Raw genomic sequence first — 26,658 nt, 5'->3', positions numbered from 1 at the left:
TAAAATACTACCCTTGCTCAGAACGTTTTTGGAATAAATCTTCTGGAATTTGCATCACGGAAATTTTATAACGCCACTTCTGAAAATCAGTTTTGGGGGCTGTAGAGCATGCAACTGTTGATCTCAGGGTTGTGAGTTCGAGCCCCATGTTGGGTACAGAGATTATTTAAAATCTTAAAAAGACAAAGAGTTTTTGTATAATCAAATCAGTATTTTTTTTATCCAAAGTGGTATCAACCAGATTTCCAGAGTTACTATTCACCTATCAAACTCTCAATTGGCTTTAGGTTATTTCAAAAATGTAGGAGGGGCGCCTGGGTGGCGCAGTCGGTTAAGCGTCCGACTTCAGCCAGGTCACGATCTCGCGGTCCGTGAGTTCGAGCCCCGCGTCAGGCTCTGGGCTGATGGCTCGGAGCCTGGAGCCTGTTTCCGATTCTGTGTCTCCCTCTCTCTCTGACCCTCCCCCGTTCATGCTCTGTCTCTCTCTGTCCCAAAAATAAATTAAAAAAAAAAAAAATGTAGGAAATAACCCTCAAGGATGATTGATTGTGCCCTCTGTTGACATCCAAGAAATTCCTGAAGGGCGAGAGATCTTAAGTGACAAAGGTGACCCCAAGGCTCTAAGGTCAGTTCTTTAGAGCAGAGGTTCTCATACTTTAATGTGCATAAGAATCACCCAGAGAGTTTGTTAAACTGCTTTCCCAGGCCACACTCCCAGAGATTCTAATCAGTAGGCCCAGAGATTCCCTCAACTTGATTTTACTTTGAGCAACACTGTTGTAAAGCAAAACTGAAGATAAAAATACAGATGTGAATGTATGCGTTTTACTATCCCGTTTTCAAAAACGACAGAAATTGTCCAAAGGACTCAGGAGTCAACTTGGAAACACTCTTGTCTGCCTAAGATGAAAAGTTGAAGCATCGATTAGGATGAGAACTGCAATGTATTGAAATCCGTCAACTGTGTTTAAATCCACCAGTTCATAATTACTATAGAACAGAGTCCCAAACAAACCAAAGACGTCAGTTGTCTGCATCGGCAGCTGCAAGGGGTCACAGGCATTATTTTGAAAACTGGAAGCCAGAGGGAAAGAATCAGGCATTTATCTTACCTTTTCTATACAAACGAACTTCTGAGTGACCAAGTAGTAAGGAGAAGCAGATCGTCTTAGAATGAGTAATGAAAGTATGGAGGTAATGAAGAAGGTAACGCATTAGACTCTCCCTGTTTTCAAACCCCTCATGAATGAGTGGATCTAGGCATGGGGCATCAACAACTGCCAGCATGACAAAGACAGACAACCGCCAATGTCATACACTCCAGAGAGAGACGCACGCACCACCTATCAAGTAGTTTCCCAAGTAAATAGAACCTGGTTTTGATCACACCTCTTGATCCAAGACCAATTTATGGGAAATAAAGAAGGGATAAAGGAGTACATTAACACCACAGGGATGCAATCAGCAAAATCCAGATTGTAGGAAGCTCTATAGGACAAACTTAGTTGCTGCAACCAAAAAATTGCAAGAAACCTAAGGATTAAACAAGATCTAAAAGACAGCCATCAATTGCAATGAAAACCCCGTATTACTAGGATCGCAATTCAAAACACTGTAAAAAAAATTACAACATGCATGAGACAATGAGAAATTTGGACAGTTTCTGGATGCTGTAGTAGGATTATTAGTAAATGTTTCAGGTATGATACTGATATCATGTTTATGGGTTTTTAATTTTTTTTAACGTTTATTTACTTTTTTGAGACAGAGAGACAGAGTCCGAGTGGAGAGAGGGGACAGAGAGAAGGAGACGCAGAATCCGAAGCAGGGTCCAGTCTCTGAGCCATCAGCACAGAGCCCGATGCGGGGCTCAAACCCACAGACCATGAGATCATGACCTGAGCCAAAGCTGGACGCCCAACCGACTGAGCCACACAGGTGCCCCATGTTTATGTTTTTTTTAACTTTATTTTAGAAATATGCACTGAAGTATTTGCAGATGAATTATATTGTGTGGGTGTGGGGAGTGGATAGGGCTCTAGATGACAGCTTCTCAACTGGCTGCAACTTTGTCCCCCCAGCGTACATTTAGTGATGTCTGGAGATATTTTTCTTTACCACGTGTGTGTGGGGGGGAGGGGGTGATGCTCCAGGCATTTAGTGCTAAACATCCTACAATGCACAGAAACAGCCCTCCAACGTGGGGGAATGGGTCTGCGCTGACACCCTGCCTGACAACATTGAATGTGTCCACATGGCTAGCGCTGGCAAAGACTTGAACTGCGGCTCATCTGAGTGTCCGTCAGTCGGCAGAGGCAGACCGTGAGAGGTGGGAGGCCTGTTAGGAGCTGCTAGGAGGCCACCTCCTACTTGTCCCTATCTCCCGCTGAGAGACCCCCAGGAAGCAGTTCCTAACTGCCTCTTGAGCTCTGCTGAGATATGGGGCTTCCGGCCCTGTCCCCCTCCGCATCAGCCCTGCGGAATAGAAAACCGGTTAGTTGCCATCTACAATGGGTTCCTCAGCAGCAGGAGTCTAGAGGTCATCTGGCCTCTTTTTTTGCCCTGCTGTCCTTGGTGTAGGGGACAAGGACTACAGGAAGCTGGCACCAATGGTACATATCTTTCACTAAGTAAGTAATAAACTGTCTGAATCCCAAAGCGACTCAATGTACTTTTACCAGTCAAGTCAGTCAGAACTCAGCTTTAGTTTCGCCTTGTCTGGTGTGTGTACAACGATCTGCCCAAAATGTCAATGCCAAGGTTGAGAAGCTCTGCATGAAACAATATTAGTACTGGGCTGACTGTTATTGAAGCTGCACGACAAGTACATGAACAGCACAAATGGGGAGATACTGTTTTGTCTAATTCTGCATACGTTAAAAACTATTCATAATAAAAGCTGTATTTACAATTTTTTAACTTTTTTTTTAAAGTAGACTTTGTGCCCAGTGTGGGGTTGGAACTCATAGCCCTGAGATCTAGAGTCACATGCTCTACTGACTGAGGCAGCCAGGCACCCCAAAAGCTGTATTTCTTTTTAAAAAGATAAAAATTGGTCACCTTGCTTTATGAGATGTCTAACACTTTAAGTGCATGTACTGAGGCAATCTGCAGATGGGAACAAATTTGCCATCAGGCTTGTAGTTCCACTACCAAATTACAAACTGTGTTCTTGAGCAAATTATGTAACTTCTCTAAACCTCAGTTTCCTCACCAATAAGATAAGACTAATTATGCCCCTGAGGGTTTCATAGGGATTAAATATAAGTGTTTAGCTGAGTGTTTTACATATATACCTTTCTTAGACCTCCTTCCTTTGTTCTTTTTGTTTGCTACTCTTCAATTCAGAAATGGAAAGAGCTCTTCTTGATACTTTGACGAGGAATTTTGATCCAGTCAATTTCTTTTCAAACCATTCCCTGGAAAAGTGTAGATGGCGCTGGTATAAAACGTTTGGTTCTAAGGGTTTAAAATAACCAACTCGGAGGCTGAGTCGCTCACTTGGTTGTGCATCTGACTTTTGATTTCCGTTCAGGTCGTGATCTTGGGGTTGTGAGACTGACCCCTGAGTCGGGCTCTGCGCTGAGTGTGCAGCCTGCTTGGGATCTTCTCTCTTCCTCTGCCCTTCTCCTCCACCCCCTCTCTCTCTTTCTGTAAAGTTAAAAATTAAAAAAAAAAAAAAAACCAACAACAACAAACCCTAGAGGGACCCCAGAGGAATGGGGAGTAAGAAGAATGTATATGATTAATTCATTAGTTCTCAATCCAGGAGGATTTTGCCCCACAGAGGACATGTCACCATGTCTGGAAACACTTTTGGTTGTCAAGACTTGGGTGGGGCGGTGCTACTAGGCTATACTGTAGACACCAGGGATACTGGCTGGAGATCAGCGATGTTGCTGAATAACCCACTATATGCACAGGATTGCTCCCCACAACGAGGAATTGTCTGGCCCCCAATATCATCAATACCAAGGTTGAGAAACCCTGGGCTAACGTGACCAAAACTCCTTGATGAAGCTTTTCCTAGATAATTAACTTTACCTTTCTTTGTTCTTCTTATCCACACATACAGGTTATTAAAGACATGCTCAGGAGAAATCATTCAAAATGTGATTACTCTAGCTCTGTGGCCCTAATTTGTTATTCATTTCTTGAAGAGAAAAAAATCTGAGTAGTGTTCTGATTTTATTGCCTTTGAGTTTCAAATAGCAAACTTGAAGCATGCACTGATTACCTTCTTAATTAATAGGCTGTGAAGGCAGGGCATCACTTTATTAACCAGTGGGAAGGAGGTACGGTCTCTCAACGGCTTAGTAGTCTTTATTCCCAACTGTGACGCCAAAGGGGGAGGATTGGGATGAAGGGGATGCAGAAAGCGCTCCCCAACAGATATATTTTTCGTGTTAAAATAGTTCACCTTAGTTTCAATGACACCCGCCTACAATGTCGTTATTCAATAGAAAACATTATGGATAATTTGCCCCCCATCCCACATCCACCTTTTAAAGTCAAGATGCCTGGGGTGCCTGGCTGGCTCAGGTGGTAGAGCGCGTGACCCTTGATCTCAGGGTTGTGAGTTCAAGCCCCATACTGGGTACAGCGATGACTTTAAAAAAAAAATAAAGAGGGGCGCCTGGGTGGCTCAGTCGATTAAGTGGCCGACTTCGGCTCAGGTCATGATCTCGCGGTCCGTGAGTTCGAGCCCCGCATCAGGCCCTGTGCTGATAGCTCAGAGCCTGGAGCCTGCTTCTGTTTCTGTGTCTCCCTCTCTCTCTGCCCCTCCCCCGTTTGTGCTCTGTCTCTCTGCCTTTCAAAAATGAATAAATGTTAAAAAAAATTTTTTTTAAATAAAATAAAAAAAATAAAGATACTTGACCTCAAGACCACAGGGCCATAGGTAAATGGTGGTAACCGTATTCTACTGGCAAACAACAGCAAGGCCATTCCTGTGAGACGTGTCGTGTGTGTCACGTTTGAGAAGATAAACAGTGGGGTGGGGAATCTGTACAGGTAGTAGAAATGCTTAAGCATCTATGAGGTAGTTCCTTTTACTCTATCTGGCCCTCAACTCACTCCACCCCTTCTATGAATACAGCCCCCAGCCCCCAGCCCAGGGAATTGGGTTGGGACACCTGATGAAGAAACCAAGCCTTGGGCTGTTCGGTGGTTCCTCAGATCTTCAGATTCCCTCTTTCAGAAATTAGAACTAAGAGATGCCAACTGAGTAGATCAGGGGATTAGAGTAAATATGTCTGCAAATGAGCCTTTCTGAGGCCTTGTCAAGCTGCTCCTGTTCCTTTCCTTGCTTTTCAGCTCTGTGCGTTCTATTAGATAGACTTTTGCATTTGCCCTACTGAAAAAGCTAGCTCAGCGGCTACTTACTGTTCCTTGAAACCCAGCACTGGGTCTGAGACAGATGTGCGCACATCCCCCCCGTCCCCGCCCCAGACGAGACTAACAGGAGAAATGAAGCCAAGGGCTAACAGGGAAAGGCCACTTAACAGGTACTTATACTTCACGCCTAGGAGCATCAGGGGATGACACTCTTTCCAGAGACCAGCTCAGAGTAAATTCACCTCATAAACCCCATAATCTAGATGTACCACACTTTTGATACTTTTGTATACAAACTTACGACTCCTTTGGTGTGATTATATTGAATCATTTATCTCATGATGTTACCTAATTCTCACTTGTAGCCTTGACATCTGTCTCTCCTATTGTTAATTAACCCATCAACCAGGCTTGGGAAGATCAGTTCATACCTCCGGGATCCATCCACTTTCTTACATCATCCTCAACCCTCCCACGGGCTTCTGCCTCCAGCACTCCCCTAAAGCTCAGTACGTTTCTACGTGAGTGTTTTGTAGCTTCACAGGAGGACCTTTTAGAGCAGCGGTCCTTTACTTAGGGATAATTTGTATCCCGCTCCCCAAGGGTGATTTTGTAGTGTCTGGACACAGTTGTTGTTGTTGTTGTTGTTTTTAAGATTTTATTTATTTATTTATTTGTTGGGGGGGGGGGTGGTGCAGAGGAAAAGGGAGAGAATCCTAAGCAGGCTCCATGTCCAGAGCCAAGGCAGGGCTCCATCGCACGACTGTGAGATCACGACCTGAGCCGAAATTGAGAGTCAGATGCTTAAATGACTGAACCATCCAGGTGTCACTAAGATTTTATTCTTAAGTAATCTCTACACCTAACGTGGGGCTCGAAATTACAACCCTGAGATCAAGAGTTGCATGCTCCACCGAGTGAGCCAGCCAGGTGCCCCTGGACAAAGTTTTGATTGTTACAACTTGGGGGGTGCTACTGACATCTGGTGGGTAAAGACTAAGGATGCTGTAAACATGCTACAACGCACAAGAAAACCCCCCATAACGAAGAATTAACCAACCCAAATTGTCAATAATGCCAAAGTTGAGAAACCTTGCTTTAAGGCAAAGATGGATCTTTGCAAGAAATAACACAATTCAAAATGGGCAAAGGATTTGAAAAGACGTTTCTCCAAAGAAGACACACAAATGGCCAATAGATATGTGAACAATGCACAACCTCATTAGCCATTAGGGACATGCAAACCAAAACCACAATGAGACACCACCTCACACCCACTAGGATGGCTAAAATTTTGAAAATGGAAAATAACAAGAGTTGGTGAGGATGTGGAGAAATCGGAACCTCATACACTGCTGGTGGAATGTAATTGGCAGTTCCTCAAAAAGTTAAAAATAGAGTTACCATTTGACCTACCAATTCCACGCCTAGGTATTTACCCAAGAGTATTGAAAACATGTGTTCACGAAAATCTTGTACACAAACGTCATAGCACTATTCACAATAACCAAGAAGTGCAAGCAACCCAAATGTCCACCGCCTGGTGAATGGAGAAACAAATAGTGGTTTATCCATGCAATGGAATATTATTTGGCCATGAAAAAGGATGAAGTACAGATCCATGCTACAACATGAATGGACCTTGAAAAGATAAACTCACTGAAAGAAGCCAGACACAAAAGACGACATGTTGTATGATTCCACCTCTGTAAAATGTCCAGAAAAGGCAACTCCACGTAAGAGAAATCGATGAGTGGTTTTCTAGTACCGGGGCTATTGGGGGGACTGGGGAGGGACTGACTGCTACTGAGTGCAGTTTTTGGAGGTGGTGATGAAAGTCCTCTAAAAGTAAAATGTGTTGCAGGTTGCGTAACCCTGTGAATATACTAAAAAACAACGAATTGGTTTTTAGTGAGTTTTTTAACAATTTAATGGCTTATATCTTGAAAAGAATGTCTCTTTGAATCTCCTGAGTGCCAGTCACAAAGGAGGTGCTCATTAAATAATGCAGTACACCTGAAGCATGGAAGACAAACACAAGATTTCCTTCCTGCTGTGATTACTATTATTTTTAACATTTTATGGCCAGAGAGGAACAGTAGTGATTCCCTTAAATCAACCTCCAGGTTAACCAACCTGCAGAATTAACCAGTGCCCCCCATTTTCCCTACGGACCCTAAGAGCACTCTGAATGCTTCTGTCTGATAGTAAGCTACTCTTGAGAATGCCTGGGTAGATTAGCTCTGAAAAGTTGAGTTTTACATTTTATAAGAGTTAACTGAACTTTCCCCCATCCTGTTTATGCCCACTGTGATGGAAATGATACAATTTAATTAAATGTTATGGAAACTGATAAAAATGATGCAAAAAGAGTATTTTTAAGACTAAATTGTTTTCAAAAGACAAGAAGCAGTCACGTGGCTTTTAAAAACTACTATTGAATTAGGTGAGGGCAAGACAACTGTAAAGATAGGGAACAAGATCCCCCAAAACAATGCATTTTATACTCCATTTTTTAAAAATATCTTACGTTTTCACTTCATTTAGAATAAACCCAAAATGGAAATCATAGATATTGCCTATGTGATGCTCAATAAAGAAAAGACAACACAGAGTTCTAATCGGTGGTCCAATTAAAGGATTGGCAAAGTAATAATATATTATTTTAAATTCAAAAACATTTAATGATATATTTATCATTTTTTTAAACAAGTCTTTATCAGAGACATTTTATTTTTCAATTAACAAACCTATCGGTCCCCATTGTATATGGTAAGAAGACTTCTACTGTGCTACTCTCCTACCTTGTAGAATGGAGAAAACCCTACAAAACTCTTTTATTAATTCTCCATTTGTGTGCTGAATTCCTTGTGTCATACTTACAAGCTTCCTTCAATTGCCCTCTTCAGGGAAGGTGTAGTAGCCACATGGCAAGGAATTTATGGGACAGATTTGTGTACAAGCCTGACCCATGTCTCCTGGAGGCTGAGCCTGCTGTGCACATCGCAGGGGAAGCCAAGGAAAAACTGTAGAGAGGGAGTCAGCCACCTCTGGTGTCTCTGAGCAGATCCCACCTTGCCTTGAGATATCACAAACCTCCAGCAAACCTAGGAGTCTGGCAGGGTTTGGGGTGGAAAGTCCTGTAAATAGTGATTACTCCATCTTTGTGGCTGGTGTTAATGATCAAGTCATTCAATTTAGACGCTGGAGTCAAGTTGAAGTGGGTCTACCCAACAATGATGCATGCCTTATAGACTGGGTTGAAATTCATTCATTCTCCGGGACAACCTAGAGTTGACCTTACATGAACAAACACAGGATTCTCCCTGGGCAAAGAGGATAGAGAATAAACAGGGATTTAAATTCCTTTCACTCATTCAACAAACACTTAATGAGCATCTACAGTACATCAGGAGCCATGCATCCAAGATGTGATAGTCTACACTCTCAAAGAATGTATAGAGCAGGAATATATAGGTAGGGCAAACTCTGAAAGATTTTTTTGTTTGTTTTTTAGTAAATATGATGGTACTGTTAAAAATCTAATCTTACCATCTTCGCTTTTTTAAAAGAATTATCATTTAAATTCCTGTTACTTTTTTCTATGACTTAATGGAACTGAAGAAGACACATTTGAAACAGATATTATTTTTCTTTTTGTCCTGGGCCACACTTTCCATTTTTTTCCTTTCTTTTTTCTTTCCATGTGTGTATCTCTGTGTGCACGTGTGCGTGCGTGCATGTGTGTATATGTGAGATAGAGGGAGAGAAAGAAAAAAATTCTAGTTCATGAAAAGCCCAAGAGAACTTTATAATGCTCTAATAGGGGCACCTGGCTGGCTCAGTCAGTAGAACATGTGACTCTTGATCTCAGGGTTACAAGTTCAGGCCCCATGTTGGGCACAGCGATTACTTCAAAAAATAAAAATACTAAAATAAAAAAATAAAATGCTCTAATGCATGGGGCAAGATTGAAATAAAGAGTATGTTTTTCACATTATAAGTTCTCACTGCAAGAATGGGGCAAGATTCATTTTTTTTAATTTTTTTTAACATTTATTTATTTTTGAGACAGAGACAGAGCATGGATGGGGGAGGGTCAGAAAGAGAGGGAGACACAGAATCTGAAACAGGCTCCATGCTCTGAGCTGTCAGCACAGAGCCTGACGTGGGACTCGAACCCATGGACTGCAAGATCATGACCTGAGCAGAAACCGGATGCTTAACCGATTGAGCCACCCAGACTCCCCAAGGGCAAGATTAATTTTATGCCAGTTCTTGTATATCCTTTGCTCCATGGTATTTGAGAGCTGGTCCCAACTCCCTGAGAATAAAGGACAAAAATAAGAGAAACCAGTAAGATTCCTTTTCTTCCCATAGTTTCCAGTACTGGGAAGACCAGAAGAAGCCCAGGTTTCAAAAGACACAGGTTTCACCTCTCACTCCACATCTTTTTGTGTGCTAATTGAGCCATTTGGGTGAGCTGGTAAGATTTCCAAAATGCATACTAGTCAAGGCTTGCCTTAGTGGACCACGGTGGATGGGGAGCCATAGTTTAGGGAGAGAGATTCGTGTCTTCTAGAAACCCAGATTCAATTGCAACAGACATACAGCGTGTGCACTACCTGTCAATTTTCAGAGTGAGACCTATCAGCAGAGCAGCCGATGGCAGTGATTATACATCTGTTAACTGGGTCAGCATGGCATGTGACCCTTGGATAGGTCTACCATATAGTCTCCAAAGGAGACAAAGACTGCAGTGAGTTAGCTGCAGGTTGTACAAATACATGCCGTTCCTGTAATACTAGGATTCAGGCGAAGGAATTGCAGATGGATGAGAGGGAAAAAAAAAAAATTTGTTCCGTAATTGTGTTACGGAACAAAAAGTAAAAATGTAATATCTACTTGCCCTAAGTGGCTTTAAAAGGTGCTCAGATATTTAAACTTCATGAATTTGGACTGTTCCAAATTGTTTAATTCCCTCCAAATAAAGACTATTCCAAATGCATTTATATTGTTTCGATGATTTTCTCTTTCTTTGCTTATGGCTTACACTAGAAATTTTTCGTACAGAAGGCAAGGAAGTGACAAATCATATTCTTTGAAGCTAACTGCTAAACTGAGGAATTGAGTTTTTTCCATGTTTGGAATGACCACTTCAAGCAAGCTTGCCAGAAACCACTAAAGATTTAGAAATTCAAGGGTCATTCTTCTCTAAATAACTCAAAATTCTCTTCTTCTATCCTGTTACCTAGAGCCAGCACAGTACCTGGCAAATGTGTTCAACATACTGGTCTTGTTTAATCTTTGTTTATTTATTTTTGAGAGAGAGATAGCACAAGCAGGGGAAGGACAGAGGGAGAGAGGGAGACACAGACTCTGAAGCAGGCTCAAGCTTTCAGCTCACAGCCCGACACAAGGCTTGAACCCACGAACTGTGAGATCATGACCTGAGCTGAAGTTGAACACTTAACCAACTGGGCCATCCAGGCACCCCTCAACATACTGCTTAAGAACTGATGGTGCCTGGGGTGCCTGGGTGATTTAGTCGGTTGAGTGTCTGACTCTTGGTTTTGGCTTAGGTCATGATCTCATAGGTTTGTGAGTTCAAGCCCCAAGTCAGGGCTCTGCCTTATCAGCATGGAGCCTGCTTGGGATTCTCTCTCTCCCTCTCTCTCTACCCTTCCCCCACTCTGTGGGCTCACTCGCATCCACTCTCTCTCTCAAAAAGTAAATAAATAAACATTAAAAAAAAAAAAAAGAACTGATGGGCCCAAATGATGGCTGGTGCCTTGGGAAGGCAGCTCTCTTTTCTGAAGAAGCTCACAGATTTGGTTCCGAATTTTCACATAGGATCACACTGCTCACTCCCACCCTCCAACCTGAATGCCTGCAAGGCATCTTTTTCTCACAAATAGGAACCCCTTATCTCACAATGAAGACTTTGCAGCAAAGATTGGTAAAAGGAAAAGAAGAAATGGAAGACAGTTTTCATTTTGATCCATGAATTCTATGTAGAAAATCGGAGTCCACTCCTACAAGTGGCATCTTGAAAGAACTGTCTCTGTCAATCAACAGATATTTATCAAACCCCTCCTATGTTCCGGGGTCTATGAGGGGCCCCCAGGGACACTCCTTCCGGGGTATCCTGGGATAGAGTGGAAGAAGGGAGGGTTTTAGAATTAGATCTTGAGCTAATAAAAATTTCACTGTGATAGTATTTTATGCTACCAATCTACTTAATGACCCAAAGGAAGAGAGGAAGGTAAATCAGTAGTATAAAATGATTTTCCATAGAATTTAGAAATAGCAGAAGATTTGCTATAAAGCACTAGGCTAACCATATTATTTCCTACCAGGGCACCTTAGGGGATCCTGTTTTAATGAATAAATAAAAATGATGTGTAATTATCATATCAATTGCTTGCATCTAAGTGAGTGCTTCTGGAGTTATTTGATGGTGCTTAAAAATCTTTGGCCTCTGAAGTGTGTTTAACGTCTCCTTGACTCTTATCTATATTATTAATTTGCAGATCAAAGTTAACTTGGTGCTATGCAAATGAGGAGACTTCCAATGAATGAAATTTTACTGTAAAGTATTAAATCCATATTACTTATAACAGTACTGCAATATATTTTGAGGACATGTGCCAACATATCGAAAAGAGATACTACAACTTAAAGCAGTATTATCCAATAGAACTTTCTGCAGTGATGTAATATTCTATATCTGTGCTGTCTAGCCATCCACATGAGGTAGTCACTAGCCACACGTGGCTACTGAGCCCTTGAAATGTGGCTAGTGCCACTGAGGAGCTAAATTTTAAATTTTATTTAATTTAAACTAAAATTTAAATTAAAAAATGTTTTAATGTTTATTTATTTTTGAGAGGGAGAGAAAGAGAGAGAAAGAGAGAGAGAGAGAGAGAGAGGCAGACACAGACTCCAAAGCAGGATCCAGGCTCTGAGCCGTCAGCACAGAGCCCGATGGGGGGGGCTTGAACTCACAGACCACAAGATCATGACCTGAGCCAAAGTTGGATGCTTAACCGATTGAGCCACACAGGTGCCCCTAAGCTAAAATTTAAATTTAAACAGCCATATGTGGTTCGTGGCTATCTTAAATGACAGTGCAGGCTTAAAGAAAAAGTGAAAATGGGGGCACCTGAATGAGTCTCGATTTCAACTCTGGTCATAATCTCATGGTTCGTGAGTTCGAGCTCCAAGTCGGGCTCCACGCTGATAGTGTGGCGCCCGCTTGAGATTCTCTCTCTCCCTCTCTCTCTGCCCCTCCCCAGCTCACGAGCTCTCTGTCTCTCTCTCTTTCAAAAATAAACATTTAGAAAAAGTGAAAATGTATTCCAAGATCCTGAATCTTAGCTGTACACTTACTACCTTTGGCAATTTACTTAACTTCTGTGAGCTTGAAGTTTCTCACTTGAAAACGAGAATGTAAATAACGTCTACCTGACGGGATTTGGAGTAAGAGGAATTGAGATGTATCCAGGCATTCTCCTACTTCCAAATAAGTGCCGATCAAGTACCAAAGTTAAATATGTGCAAAATGAATAACCGGCTCTCTCATTTAAAGGGTGTTCGCATTCCTAGAGAACTCATAAATATTATTAAATTCAGAATTATCCTCATTGTTCAGATAAAATATTTAATGACAATGTTTACAACTATCAGTTGGTAAGCAGTACTATTAGCTTGGGGGTATCAGTGTATGGTGAGCAAAAGAGGTGGGAGTCAGGAAGTTAAATTTATGGAAGTTGAGGTCAGCTTTTGTATGAAAAGTACACCGAGAACCCAAAAGGCTGATTAAAATGTCAACACAATCACTTCTTCGTCATTGTTATAATTAATAGCGTAATTCATGCTTGCCCGAGGGGGCTAAATAAACCCAGCCCATGTAAGTGAAGAAAGTAAAGCACAGATTAGCAGAATAGGGAAGTAGTCAGGAGCTCAGGCACTTTTGCTGGACTTAATCACATGAAATAAGACACCCAACGTACTTACCACAGGGCATGCCACCTACTAAGGACCAAAAATTCCAGCTGCTCTTTTTTTTAAGATTTTATTTTTTTAAGTTCATTTATTTATCGGGCAGGGAGGCGCCAAGAGTGAAGGAGAGAGAGCCTCTTAAGCAGGCTCCATGCTCAGCGCAGAACCCAATATAGAGCTTGATGTCATGACTGTGAGATCATGCCCAGAGCTGATATCAAGAGTCAGACCCTTAATTGACTGAGCCGCGCAGGTGCCCCTAAAGATTTTATTTTTAGGTAATCTCTACACCCAGTTTGGGGCTTGAACTCACACCCCTGAAACCAAGAGTTGCATGCTCCACCAACTGAGCCAGCCAGGCGCTCCAAAACTGCAGCCGTTAGTATATTAAGTGATGCTATTGAGAGACCCATGAGATTAGAAGACCTTGGTTATTTTTCAATTCACAAAAGGTATGGGAATACGGAGTGATTATTTGCACAGATTTAATTCTCCATGACTGGACAGAGAAAGATCATCTCAACTTTCCATATCTGTACCAGTCAAGAACTGAATCTTTTTAGTTGTTTTAATACCATGTCAAATCTATTTTTGGAATGAGATGAAGAAGAATGAATAAATGAAGGACTGAAATGCATCCTTATCCCCCCATTTACACAATAAAATGAGCTGGTAAAACTCATGAGTCCCCAACATGTACACTTTTTCCAAATCTGAGACAATACTGGGGCCGATGGGGAAGGGATCGAATAGAGGAATTGCTCTCCTAGTCGTGTTGCCCAGGTGCCCAGTGGCTGTGGGCCTAGACTACTTTCTGAGGCATGGGGTGCTTGAACCAGCCAGCCCTGCTCGCTCTGAGGGGGATGGGGAGCTTTCGAAGGAGTGCCGATACAAGCAAGAGCAGAGCTGGTATCTTGAGACCCAAGAAACTGCTGTCAGGGTGTGGCGTGAAACCAACTTTACTGTAAAGCAGGAACATTATGTCATTGCCGGGAAGCTTCCCCTGGTCCTAATCTCTCCTTCACATCACCTGAAAGCCTTCTTACTATTTCGTCTGACCACCTAAGCTTTTTCCATCTAGAATTCATTTGATTGAATAGGACTCCACTAAAATGCACATTCCCTTAGGCACTCAATGCCCCACAAGGCAAGACCATACGAGGTGGTCTCACTTCTGTGATAATTGCACAACGAGAAATTCAGAAACGGATGTCAGGATGTTGTGACTTTTCTAAGAGGAAACTTTCTCATTCTATAGGGTAATGAACACTTTGTTACCACGGTTCTTCAACGCCCTCAGGCTCACACAGCGTCATTCTTTGCCTCCAACCACCTACATTTCCTCATCCTGATTTGACTGCTTTTCCGAAAGAGAAGCTGTTCCTGTCATCTAACTCTATCCAGGGATCCTGCATAGTCAGTAAGGGGATAAACAAATAGGAGCCCCAACTTTTCTTTTTTATCACCTTTAGATGGAAAGGATAAGATTTCCATGTTGAGAGGGACTATATTAATTAGCGCAGGTCCGTTACACTCACAGATACATAGGGCTTTACTTTGGGGACCTACTTCGATATTCAAACAGGCAAAGATCACTAAGAAAGCATGTCTGTTACCTTGCGCCAGGATCTGGAAGTGCCATGGTCCCTGGTATCCTGTTCCAAGGTGCATTGCTGGTGGCCCACCATTTCTGCTCCTGGTCTGCTTTCCCCGTCTCCTAGAGTCCTCTCTTCTCTTTGGAGTTCTTTTGAGTCCCAGGATGAAATCTTCCTTCTCTGGATTTACTGGAGCACTTGACCAATGGTGAACCTGAACCACAAGCTCCGAGGAGCTAGTCGTGTCCCAGTGATCGAATGAGCAGAGATCCAAGGTGCTGGGTGTTCCTGCTTTGTTTGCCACCGGCCTCCTCTTGTCCCCTCTGGGCCGCTGTTCATCGACAAGTGCTGTGCTCTGGACTGGCGCTATCATGGCCTGCCGTGCGGGGACAGGCAGGTTGTGGTGAAAGCTGCACTGGTGAAAAAGGCCATTGTTTTATCTCCCCTATCCCTCACTGGAGCTATGGCAACAAATTCCGTTGGTGAATTAACTATGTCATTGTGTGCCGGCTGAACTGATTATGCTCCCGGAATGACAAACATTTTGTCTCTTTTTTTCAAGATAAAAAGTAGCCGAGACCTTGAACTGTTAATACACACTTCAACACTTTCTTTCAATGGGAGAATAAAGATAGAGAAAGGAAATCTCTCCTACATACTTTGATTCTAATAAACATTTTCTCTGCCAAGGAGCCATTCTAATCACCACCGATAAGTGAACTTGTGCATTTTAATAATGCTGAATCTTCACAAGTTGTGTTAAGGTAATTCCCCCTCAAATACCATTGTGTGTTAAAAGAACGCTTTAAATATGCATGTACTGGGGCATTTTGGACAAGATTCTTTTTAAGTGCTGCTCTTAACACGAGTATCATACCTCGGCTCAGAATGAAGATGGCTGTCCATCTAAATTCACCTTAGCCACATAAAGATTTTCCAAGCTCCACGCTAGCAGGAAAACTCTTGGTCACTCGCTCACCTATTACACTCTCCAGGATGAGACAACGCTCTCTGATCGGTCAAAGGAGCCTTTCAACCTTTGCACCCATCCGTCCATCCCAGCCTTTCTGTGTCCGGGTGCTGGGCTGGTCGCTGGAGAAGCTCTATCAGTGAATCGCTGCTACATTGCCTAGCATGGTGGGGTGTAGTGTGCAGACTTGGCCAGCTGGAATCCCATTCCCGGGGATCCCCTTCCCTTCCGGCTCTGGGTTCGAATTGACCAAAAGAGGATTTTATACAAGATGTGGAAGGTGAGGGTGAGGTGGTCATTATTTCCAAAGGTTGTCATGGTTGGGAGTGGTGACAGAAGGTCCCAGATTACCCTCATTCCCCTTTGCTCTGTGTCTCGATCCATCATCTTACTAACTGCTGACCCCGTTAAGCAACAGCAGCTCAGAGTCTGCCCTCAGACGTTTCTCCAGCCCAACGGAGGTCGGAGCGGCTTCCCAGAGCTTCCTGGGGGCGGGGGGAGCCTCCTGCACTTTGGCAGCCATATATGCTGGGCTTGTAAGTGTAGATGGGTTAACTTGTCCCATCATCCAATTGCCCCACCGACCTCCATTCCCCCCACCCCTCCCACAGTGGGCCAGGTCTATTTCCTATGTTAAATCCCTTCCTCCACATCTCATAGTGGCTGTGCTTCTCTGACTGAACTAGGGCTGATATACTTATTTTGTAAACAATGTGAGGACTGTAGGAGAGAATCTCCGGCATGAGGGGAGTTGAGAGGGCAATAGGGAGAAAATCCTGTGGAACTTGACCTAGAAGTGACTGAGGAACTGAGTCACTGAGGAAGTGAGGAAGGAAAGAGATATTATATTTGTGTCAGACCTCTCCCCCAGGTCCCTAGAGCCCCCAATTTGCAATGATTCTATTCAGACCCAAGCATTTTCTCAGATACCTTATCCTTCTTCATTCCCGTGTCTTTCCCTCATCCCTGTTCTTATCCCCATGGCTCATCTCCCCAAAGAGGCTAAGATTGGCCATCAGAGGTAAGCCACACTCCAACGGTGGGTTCCAGGTAGTTAGCTAAAAGAGAAAAAGAAAAGCCCAAGTCCTGGGCACGTTATTTCTCCCAGAGTGATTCACTGGACCCACTGAAATGTGGCCGGACCAACACAGCATGTACCGATGGACTCTAACAGAAGATTTCTCTGAAAGTGAAGTAAAACCTGGCTCAGCTGTCAGAAAAACATCATCTACCTGTATTTGCACTGGTTTACTCTTCTCAGTAATGGAAAAATCACTCTTGTGTCATCAAGGCCCAACGGTTCACAAGAGAGGCTTGTTTTGAAATTGCCTCTTGTTGTCATCTCTTAGAATAACAGTGCATTTGATTATATTTCCAAGCTTCTTGTCACACATCCAAAAGAAGAAGAGCTGCCAATCTATTCCCTCGGTTAATTCCTGCTTAGAGTAGGCGATTATTGGCCCTGAGCATTAGAACGTTGAGAGGATAGGTTTTGATTAATTCTGACTCTAAAGCAAATGGAATGGAGACAGGGCCACCAATACAACAATGTACCGTATTCTTAACGTAGATCTAGCCCAGGTGATCGAATTAAGCCACTTACCCTTGGATTATGAAGATATCTATTATCTGAACACTTATTGGTAGCTTTCTGGGGTCTTCTCTGCTTTTGAGAGTCTCATAAACTAAAACGGTCTCAGATGATCCCTATGAACAATCCCCTGTGGTCTATACAAGGGATGCCCCAGAGCCCTGATTGTTGTGTCAGTGGGTAGAACCTAGTTGCCCAGGCCCACAGAGGTGGAAATGGGTGGGCAGCAGATCTCAGTTCCTGTATAAGGCACTATGTGTGAATTAACTTGGGGCACCTGTGTGGCTCAGTCGGTTAAGCTTCCAACTCTTGATTTTGGCTCAGGTCATGATCTCACGGTTCATGAGTTTGAGCCCTGCATCAGGCTCTGTGCTGTCACCCAGAGTCTGCTTGGGATTCTCTCTCTCCCTCTCTCTCTCTCTGCTCCTCCCCACCGTTCTCTCAAAATAAAGAAATAAATTTCAAAAAGGTGCTCCTCTGGGCCAAGCAGTCCCACTTGGTGAACAGAGTGAGGGCTGGATTTAGCCCCTAAGTCTCCTGGTCTGCAGCACTGATACTTTTCTCTCTCTGCAGCCCCTGACCCTCAGAGAATTGGGCGTTGTGGGGGAAGCAAACTGTGTTAGTCCTATTATAAGAGAAACGCTCTTGAATTTGGGGAATGAGTATCCTCGTGGTTCAAGAGATGAGGTATTCTACGCCAGGTGGCGTGGCTGGTCAACCAGGCCTCAGATCCAGAGCTGATGCAATACTCTTCTTTCCATGAATTAATCCCCTAGCAGCATTCTCTTTGCCTTTCTGGTACCTCACCGGTGGCCAGGGTGAGTCCAGGAACATGGCTTTACGTGCTTCGTTTGAGAGGGCCCTGTTTTAGCTCTCTTCCGAGGAGTCCATGTGGCCATGGGACAGGGTACATGCCTGGAGACCCTTACCGCCCCCCTCTAGAATACTCTAGAGGTCTCTGTCCAGATGTCCCCCCCTCCCTGCTTCCAGGACTTTCGTGGCTTCTCCCTCAGGGCCATCTTCCTGGGGGGTAACCTCCCCACAGAATTGCATGTCCCTGGGTATAAGGGGTGGTAGAGCTTTTAGCAGGAAAATGTGAACAGAAACCGGATATCTGGGCTGGCCCCACCCAGTGCTGTAGCACAGAGGAGGGCCTTTGGCTCCGCCCAGCCCCCCCCCCCACCATATACACAGGTACACACAGTCTGCTAGCATGATTTCAAACTTTTAAATATTTAGACATATGATACACGGGCCTCCATTTAGATTCCTGCCCTGACCCCACAAATGTTAGCAGCAGGCCCAGCTAGAGGTATTTTAAATCACTGTAGAAATTAATGGATTAATTAGCATTTTCTGGTTATTTTAATTATAGTTAATTACAGGTAGTTTGTCATCAAAAGTCTAATCATCTCTGAACGTCTGAACAATATGATTTTCTGAATCTAAGTGGCTGAAGGCTAGATTCTGGACTGAGATGAAATGATTTGCTCCAACTCTAGCACAGTCCTTGGTATATAGTAGTTGCTTTGAAAATGATTTAATGAATTAATGAATCCCTAAAGTGTTTTGTAACTGCCTCTTATCTTTTGCCCTGCGTATGCCTGATAACCGGCTTAGAAACTCTGCCTGCTGTGTTCACCCAAGGCTGTTTGGGGGATTTTAGTCAACGGGGCTTGGAAAATCTTTGACGAATTCACCCAAGGCTGTTTTGGGGGTCTTAGTTCTGAGATGAAGCCAGGGAACAGATGAGAGGATAGCGTCTTCGTTCCTGGAGGAGAGTGACTGCCTGTGACTCCCTGTCTTTTTGCTTTTCCTGATCGCTTGGAATGAGCTGGCAACAGTTCTGAAGAAGGAATACAAGTATAGACTTTGCATTTCCAAATGATGGACTAAAAACATACTCCACCCACATGATGTCAAGATGTGTCCAAGTTCAAGGGTAAAATTTACATATTTTGTGTATTACTGTTTCCCTTGGATTTACTGAACATCTACTTTGTATCAAGCTCTCAACCAGGAGAAAAAATGAAGGCAATTACAGCAGTACCAGCCCTCATGGAATTACAAATCAGTACAAGAGGTGCTGTTAAACTGAATATTTCCCTGACTTACATAATCTATCTTACCACCTCAACTCCTCATTCTCTCTTCCCCCTTCCCCTGCTTTGTTTCACTTCATAAGGGACATGTTCCATTACAAGTTTACTGTCTATCTCTCCCAGGTGAGTGAGAGGGCGGGGGCTTTGCTTCACTGCCGATATCCCCAGTGACGAGAACAGTGTCTGGCACATGTTAAGTGTTCAGGAAATATTTTGTTGATGGCCAAATTCATTTGGCATCAAAATTGCACTATTTTTTTCTTGTTCAATTTGGCTTTGAGTGGGTAGGAGAATAGTACAAAGAAAAGCAATCTGGTTTGACAGTGGGAGGTACTCCTGGAAGGACTGGGGACAAATAATGCGAAGGATGGAGTCCCGATCTGGAGAACAGCTGGTGTTGAAGAAAAGTAAAGGCACTGAGAAGCTGCAGGGAGTAAGGACCTTGAGAATTTATTAGCCTTCTTTTGAGGCACAGGGTGGTTTCAGTTTGCAGTATCTTGCTGAAACAATGAAGGCCCAGGCAAAGAAGCATGTTTATTGATCCCCTGGGCCATCAACAAAACTTCTCGAAGGTGTTAGAGTGATGAGCCAAGTGACTCAGAGATCGTTTTCTTTCCCTCACCTCATAACAACCAGTTCACGGATTGCTGGGGATTTGCTGACATGTTTCTCTCCTGCAGAAAAACTGACTTTCTGCCTGGTGTGAGACTGACTTGAGGAAAAACGGAACATGACATATTTTGTAATTGCTTCTACATCTTTCCCATGGCCTTTTGCTATTCGCCTTCAGCCCTTTCATGATGCAAAACTTCTGTGCTTGACCACGGAATCTGATTCATTGTATTTTTTCCTTTCCTTCTCCCTCCTCCGCTCTCTCACCTACCAAGGCAAAAGAGACTCTTCTTCACTTTTAACTGTGAATCTCAAAGAGGCTCTTTTGTGGGAGGAGCCACAGGTTAAAGGATCGCTTAGAACTTTTGCACCTCAAAATGCTCCTGACTGGGGTGCCTGGGTGGCTCAGTTGGTTGAGCGTCCGACTTCGGCTCAGGTCATGGTCTCACAGTCCGTGAGTTCAAGCCCCGCGTCGGGCTCTGGGCTGACAGCTCAGAGCCTGGAGCCCGCTTCAGATTCTGTGTCTCCCTCTCTCTCGTCCCCCACCCCCACCCCACTCATGCTCTGTCTCTCTCTGTCTCCCCAAAACAAATAAATGTTGGAAAAAAAATTTAAAAACTGTTCTTGACCAGACAGTGCAACTGCATCAATTGGTGATTATAAGACAATACACTTAGAGGTCCTGGGGAAAATCTACGGAGAAAGAGAATAATATACAGCATTTCCAAACTTTCGTGTCGTTTTAACATTTCCAGAAACTTTTGGTTCAAGAAAATGAACTCAAATATCTTGAAATAAATCCACGTAGTTAGGAAACTTGGGGCCAGAGTCTTGGAATCAAAATCAAGATGCCACTTTAGAGATGGCTTTGCTTCTCTCCACACTAGCTCCAAAGGAAAAGATGCTGGGTCCCTGAGTAGCAGTGTGCTAAACTCTTCTCTGCATAAAAGACAATTCAGTAGAAATGCCAAAGTAGGGAAATTCTGTTTCCACAGTCATATCACCTACCCTAGTTGAGGGAAGGGAAAGACAGTCGTCTGTTTTGGGTTGGCATTAAAATTTTACGTGACAGCAAACAATTAAAAATTGAAATTGAGAAAACAATACCAACTTAACACAGCATCAAAAAACATGGAATACTTCAAGACAAATATAACAAAACATGTGGAAGTTATGTGCACTGAAAACTATAAAAGACTGCCAAGAAAAATTAAAGAAAACCTACAAAAAGGGAGAAATGTGCCGTGTTCATGGATTGGAAGACTCAAAGCTGTTAAAATATCTGTTTTCTCAAAATTAATCTACATATTCAGCACAATTCCAGTCAAACTCCCAGCAAGTTTTCTGGTAGAAATTGACTCCCTGATTCTAAAAATTATATGGAAATTCAGAAAGACTTAAAGTAGCCAAAATAATTTGGAAAAAGAAGAATAGTGTTGGAGAACTCAGACTCCCTGATCTGACTGGCTGCATGGCTAGTAGAGCATGTGGCTCTTGATCTCGGGGTCATGAGTTCGAGCCCCACATTGGGTGCAGAGATTGCTGTAAAAAATCACCTTAAAGAATATGCCATTCATAACAGCATTCTTCACAATAGCCAAAAGCTGGAAGCAATCCAAATGTCCGCCACTAGATGAATGGATAAACAAAATGTGGTCTACATATAAAAGAATACTATTCAGCATTGAAAAGGAAGGAAATTTTGACACGTGCCATAACACAGATGAACCTTAAGGACATTATGCTAACTGAAATAAGCCGGCCATGCACAAAAAAATTATTGTATGATTCTGATTATACGACATACCTAGAGCAGTCAAATTCATAGAGACAGAAAGTAGAATGGTGGCTGTCAGGGGCTGGGGGCAGGGAGGAATAAGGAACTATTGTTTAATTGGGTACAGAGTTTCAGTTTGTGATGTTGAAAAATTCTGGAGATTGGTTGCACAACAACGTGAATGTACTTTGCACTTAAAAATGGCTGAGATGAGGGATGCCTGGGTGGCTCAGTTGGTTGTTAGGCATCTGACTCTGGATTTCGGCTCAGGTCATGATCTTGCAGTTGGTGAGATTTAGCCCCGCGTCAGGCTCTGTTCTGACAGCCCGGAGCCTCTCTGGGATTCTCTCTCTGCCTCTCTCTTTGCTGTACCCCTGCTCGTGTGCATGTGTACGTGTTCTCTCTCTCTCTCTCTCTCAAAATAAATAAACTTTAAAAAGAAATGGTTAAGATGATAGCTTTTACATTATGTGTGTTGTACTATAATTAAAAATTAAAGTGTTGCAGAACAATTGGATTTCCATAAGCAAAAAAATGAACCTCTCGATCCTTATCTCACACTATATGTAAAAGCTAACATGAAAGGGATCATAGACCTGAGGGTAAAAGCCATAAGATTTCTAGACTGAAACAGGAGAAAAATCTTTATGACCTCAGGTTAGGCAAAGATTTCTTAGGACACAAAAAGCATGAACCATAAAGGAAAAAAGTGAATACAATGAATTACATCAAAAATTAAAATTTTGGTTTTCAAAAGACACAGTTAAGAAAATAAAAAGGTAAACCACAGACTGGGAGAACATATTTGCAAAACATATTTTATAAAGGACTTTTATTTAGGACATATAAAAATTCTTATAATTTAACGATTGGACAAATAGCTCAATTTTTAAAAAATGGGCAAACAACTAGAAGGAATCTTTCATCAGAAAATATACAGAAAAGATGGGCAAGAGACTTCGGGCTTTAGCTCCTATATGTAAAATATATAGCTTGAAATATGTGAAATATATTTCACCTATAGGTGAAATATATTCACCTATAGGTGAAATATATAGCTATATGTAGCTTGAAAGTTGTTGCTACCGTCCTTACATCAAGAAAAATATGGATAAACTGAAAATCAATGACTTTCCTTAGACCCATCAGGGAACTGAGATAACACGGGGAATTCTCACCCCCAAACCTGGAGAGATAGACGCAGAGAGAGAATCCTAGCTGAGATCTGCTCACTTGGGAGAGAAGTTGCTGGAGCCATGGTCTGGGGGGAATACTTAAATGGTAATTTTAATAAATTGCTGAAGGCTCAATATGGACTAACATGAAATTAAGAAATTCCTGGGGCTGCAATCACAGAAGGGACCCCACACTTTTGTGGGCTTTTTCTGCAGGAACCTCACCAGATTCTCACGTTGAGGGTCTGAGAAATAGCCCCTGGAGACCCAGGCTGAAGAAGAGGAAGACTCACCATCAGGAGCGCCTCCCAGAACCCTCTCTACCACAAAGGCCGACTCTCCAGGGGTCAAGACTTTGTCAGAGGGCAATACTGCAATATTATTCCAGGTTAGAGAAGGGAATTTCAGCCTTCTCCAGCCTTCCTGTCCCACCTAAGGAGAAATAAAAACAACCATATTCAATATGGGACAAGACTTTGAGGAAATAGATTGGAACTGCTGTAGTGAGGAAAAGGAGCAAGGGAACAATATGAAAATACCAGTAGGAGGAGAAAGAGAAAAGAGAGCAGGAGAAATATTTGAATAATGGGCAAAAACTTTCCAAAGAATTTGTCATTAAAATGACAGACACAAAACTACAGACCCAGTAAGCTCAGAAACACCAAGCAAGATAAATACCCAAACAAGCAGTGACAAAAAAACAAACCTGGGAATATCATGTTCAAACTGGGGATAAAAAGCAACAACAAAGGACAAGGTGAAAAACTTGAAGGAAGCCAGAGGTGGGGGGAAGGCAGCGGTGGGAAACTTTACTTATTAAAGAGTAAGGATAAGAATTACAGTGGGGGTACCTGGGCAGCTCAGTCGGTTGAGTGTCTGACTTCAGCTCGGGTCATGATCTCATGGTTTGTGGGTTTGAGCCCCGCATCGGGCTCACTGTTGTCAGCGCAGAGCCTGCTTCAGATCTTCTGTCCCCATCTCTCTGCCCCTCCCCCACTTTCACTCTACCCCAAATAAATAAATATTTAAAAAAAGAATTACAGTGGGCTTCTCACCAGAAACCATGTAATAAGTGTTCTGAGACTCAATTTCCAATGTGTGTGTGGGCGCATTTCCCCACACCAAAAAGCAATTCTCAGACACCAACAGGGTGTCCAAGAATTCCACTCCATTCTGACACTATCTACCCTGAATTAGAACCAGATTCCACAGGTTAAGGGCTCAGTCCTATAAGATTGTCACCCTCCTACATGTTCACTTTAGATGCCAAATGCAAGTCCAGGTTATCACCTGGGCTTCTACCTGAACTGCTAGAGATTGGAGAGTGCCACAAAAGCTACTCCTTAGTTCCTATTAATTTCCTAGAGTGGCTCATAGAACCCAAAGAAACTTCCTAGGTTACCAGTTGAATGTGAAAGGATATAACTCAGGAATAGCCAGACAAAGAGATGTATATATAGGGCAAGGACAGTATGTGGGGGAGGGCATGGAAGCCCTGCTTGGAGCCACACTCCATGCCCTCTCCAGGTGCACCACTCTCCCCAAATCCCCATGAGTTCACCACTGAACCCCACCCTTTTGGGGGTTTTATAGAGGCTTCGTTAACTAAGCATGATTAATTAAGTCATTGGACATTGGTGATTGAATTTAATCTCTAGCCCCTCTTCCCTCCCCTGGGGTCGGAGTAGAGCTGGAATTTTCTACTCTGTAATCACATTGTTGGCTCTACTGGCAAGTAGCACCCATCCTTAGGTGCTGGTTCAAAAGTCACCTCATTAATATAACAAAAGACACCTTTGCAGTTTTCACCACTTAGGACATTCCAAAGGTTTTAGGAGCTCTGTGCCAGAGAGGATGAAGACCAAATGCATATTACTTATTATGTAAGCAAGTCAAGAGTAGAGCGAAATCACTAAAGTGTTGGTAGAAAAAAAAAAAAAACATCTGCCAACTTAGAATTCTATATCCAGTGAAATTACCCTTCAAAAGTGAAGGAAGAAGATGGGGGTGAGAATAACTTGCAGAATTTAAGAAACAGAACCAATTCTTTGTACTTGCTTCACATAATAGCAACATGATATTTGGAAATCCTTAAACAATTTTTAGCAATGATCAGAAATGTTCTTGACTTCATTTATTCTGATTTTGATGTTGTATACAGCCCAGAGAACAAAGCATGTTGCATGAAAAATATACAGATTGACCATCATGTGAATTCTCGTTATTGTGGATATGTAATAATTCTGTTTATGTTTTTTCAAGCTTAGTTGTTCAAAATTTGCTTGTATTCATTTATTTTTTTTGAGAGAGACAGAGAAAGTGCAAGTGAGTGGGGAAGTACAAGCAAGTGGGAGGAGGGAAGAGGGGGACGGGGTTGGGGGAGAATCATGAGCAGACTCCTCACCCAGTGTAGAGCTTGATGCAGGACTCAATTTCACAGCCCTGAGATCATGACCTGAGCCAAGATCAAGAGTTGGACACATAACTGACTGAGCCAACCAGGTGCCCCCATAATTTGTTTTTTTTTAAATTTCTGTCATTTTTGTGGAATTTTGAAATACTGTAATAACAAAAATATTATGCCAACTTTGAAACTTTTTCATTTATTTCTAATGCTATTTAGGTCTTGTCCATTTATTTATTTATTTATTTATTTATTTATCTCATATTTTTTATTTAATTTTATTTATTAAAAAAATTTTTTTAATGTTTATTTATTTTGGGGAGAGAGACAGAGACAGAGCACAAGCAGGGAAGGAGCAGAGAGTGAGGGAGACACAGAATCCGAAGCAGGCTCCAGGCTGCAAGCTGTCAGCACAAAGCCCTACGCGGGACTTGAACCCACGAACCATGAGATTATGACCTGAGCCAAAGTCGAACGCCTAACCCACTGAGCCACCCAGGCACCCCTCAAATTTTTTATTTTATTTTAGAGAGAGCACGTGAGTGAGCACATGAGCAGGCCAGAGGGAGAGAAAGAGAGAGAATCCCAAGCAGTTTCTGTGCTCAACATGGAGCCTGATGTGGGGCTTGATCCCATGACCCTGGAATCATGACCTGGGCTGAAATCAAGAGTGAGACGCTCAACTGACTGAGTCACCCAGATGCCCCTTGTCCGTATATTTAATATGAAAATATTGACATCTGCTTCATGAGTGGTAATTTTTTCAGCACTTTAATAATTAGCATTTTTGAGAGTTTATTCTCCTATAGGAAATTAAATGTTTACTATGCATTCACATTTTTTTAAAGTAAGCTCAACATCCAATATGGGGCATGCTCTAATGACTGAGCCAACCAGGCACCCCCAGTCTTTTATTTTAAAATGTAGCTTTGAAATAACTTCTCATTATATGAATGATCTTAAAAAAATAAAGCTGCTGAAGCACACACACACACACACACACACACACAAAGTGAAGGAGAAATAAAGAGTTTTTCTTTCAAACAGACTGAGAGAATTCACTGGCAGCAGACCTTCCCTGCGAGAAATGT

General features: G+C 42.6%; 1 protein-coding gene across 3 annotated transcripts in view; it reads right to left on the bottom strand.

Moving 5' to 3' along the window:
- The window catches only part of PCYT1B (phosphate cytidylyltransferase 1B, choline), a 138,097-nt gene that overhangs the window by 105,492 nt on the left and 5,947 nt on the right, over positions 1-26,658 (bottom strand). Inside the window, exon 2 of one of the 3 annotated variants that reach the window (XM_019419735.2) lies at positions 23,457-23,595. In XM_019419735.2, coding sequence (XP_019275280.2) covers positions 23,457-23,459 — 3 coding nt within the window. In that variant the 5' untranslated portion in view covers positions 23,460-23,595. Of the gene's footprint in view, positions 1-14,957; positions 15,361-23,456; positions 23,596-26,658 lie in introns of those variants that run through there. The other 2 variants (XM_019419723.2, XM_019419728.2) reach the window with 2 other exon arrangements.

Source organism: Panthera pardus, unplaced genomic scaffold, assembly GCF_024362965.1.
Source record: "Panthera pardus isolate Hobbes unplaced genomic scaffold, ASM2436296v1 HiC_scaffold_27, whole genome shotgun sequence".
Classification (NCBI taxonomy): domain Eukaryota; kingdom Metazoa; phylum Chordata; class Mammalia; order Carnivora; family Felidae; genus Panthera; species Panthera pardus.
This window is presented reverse-complemented; position numbering and strand designations above follow the sequence as displayed.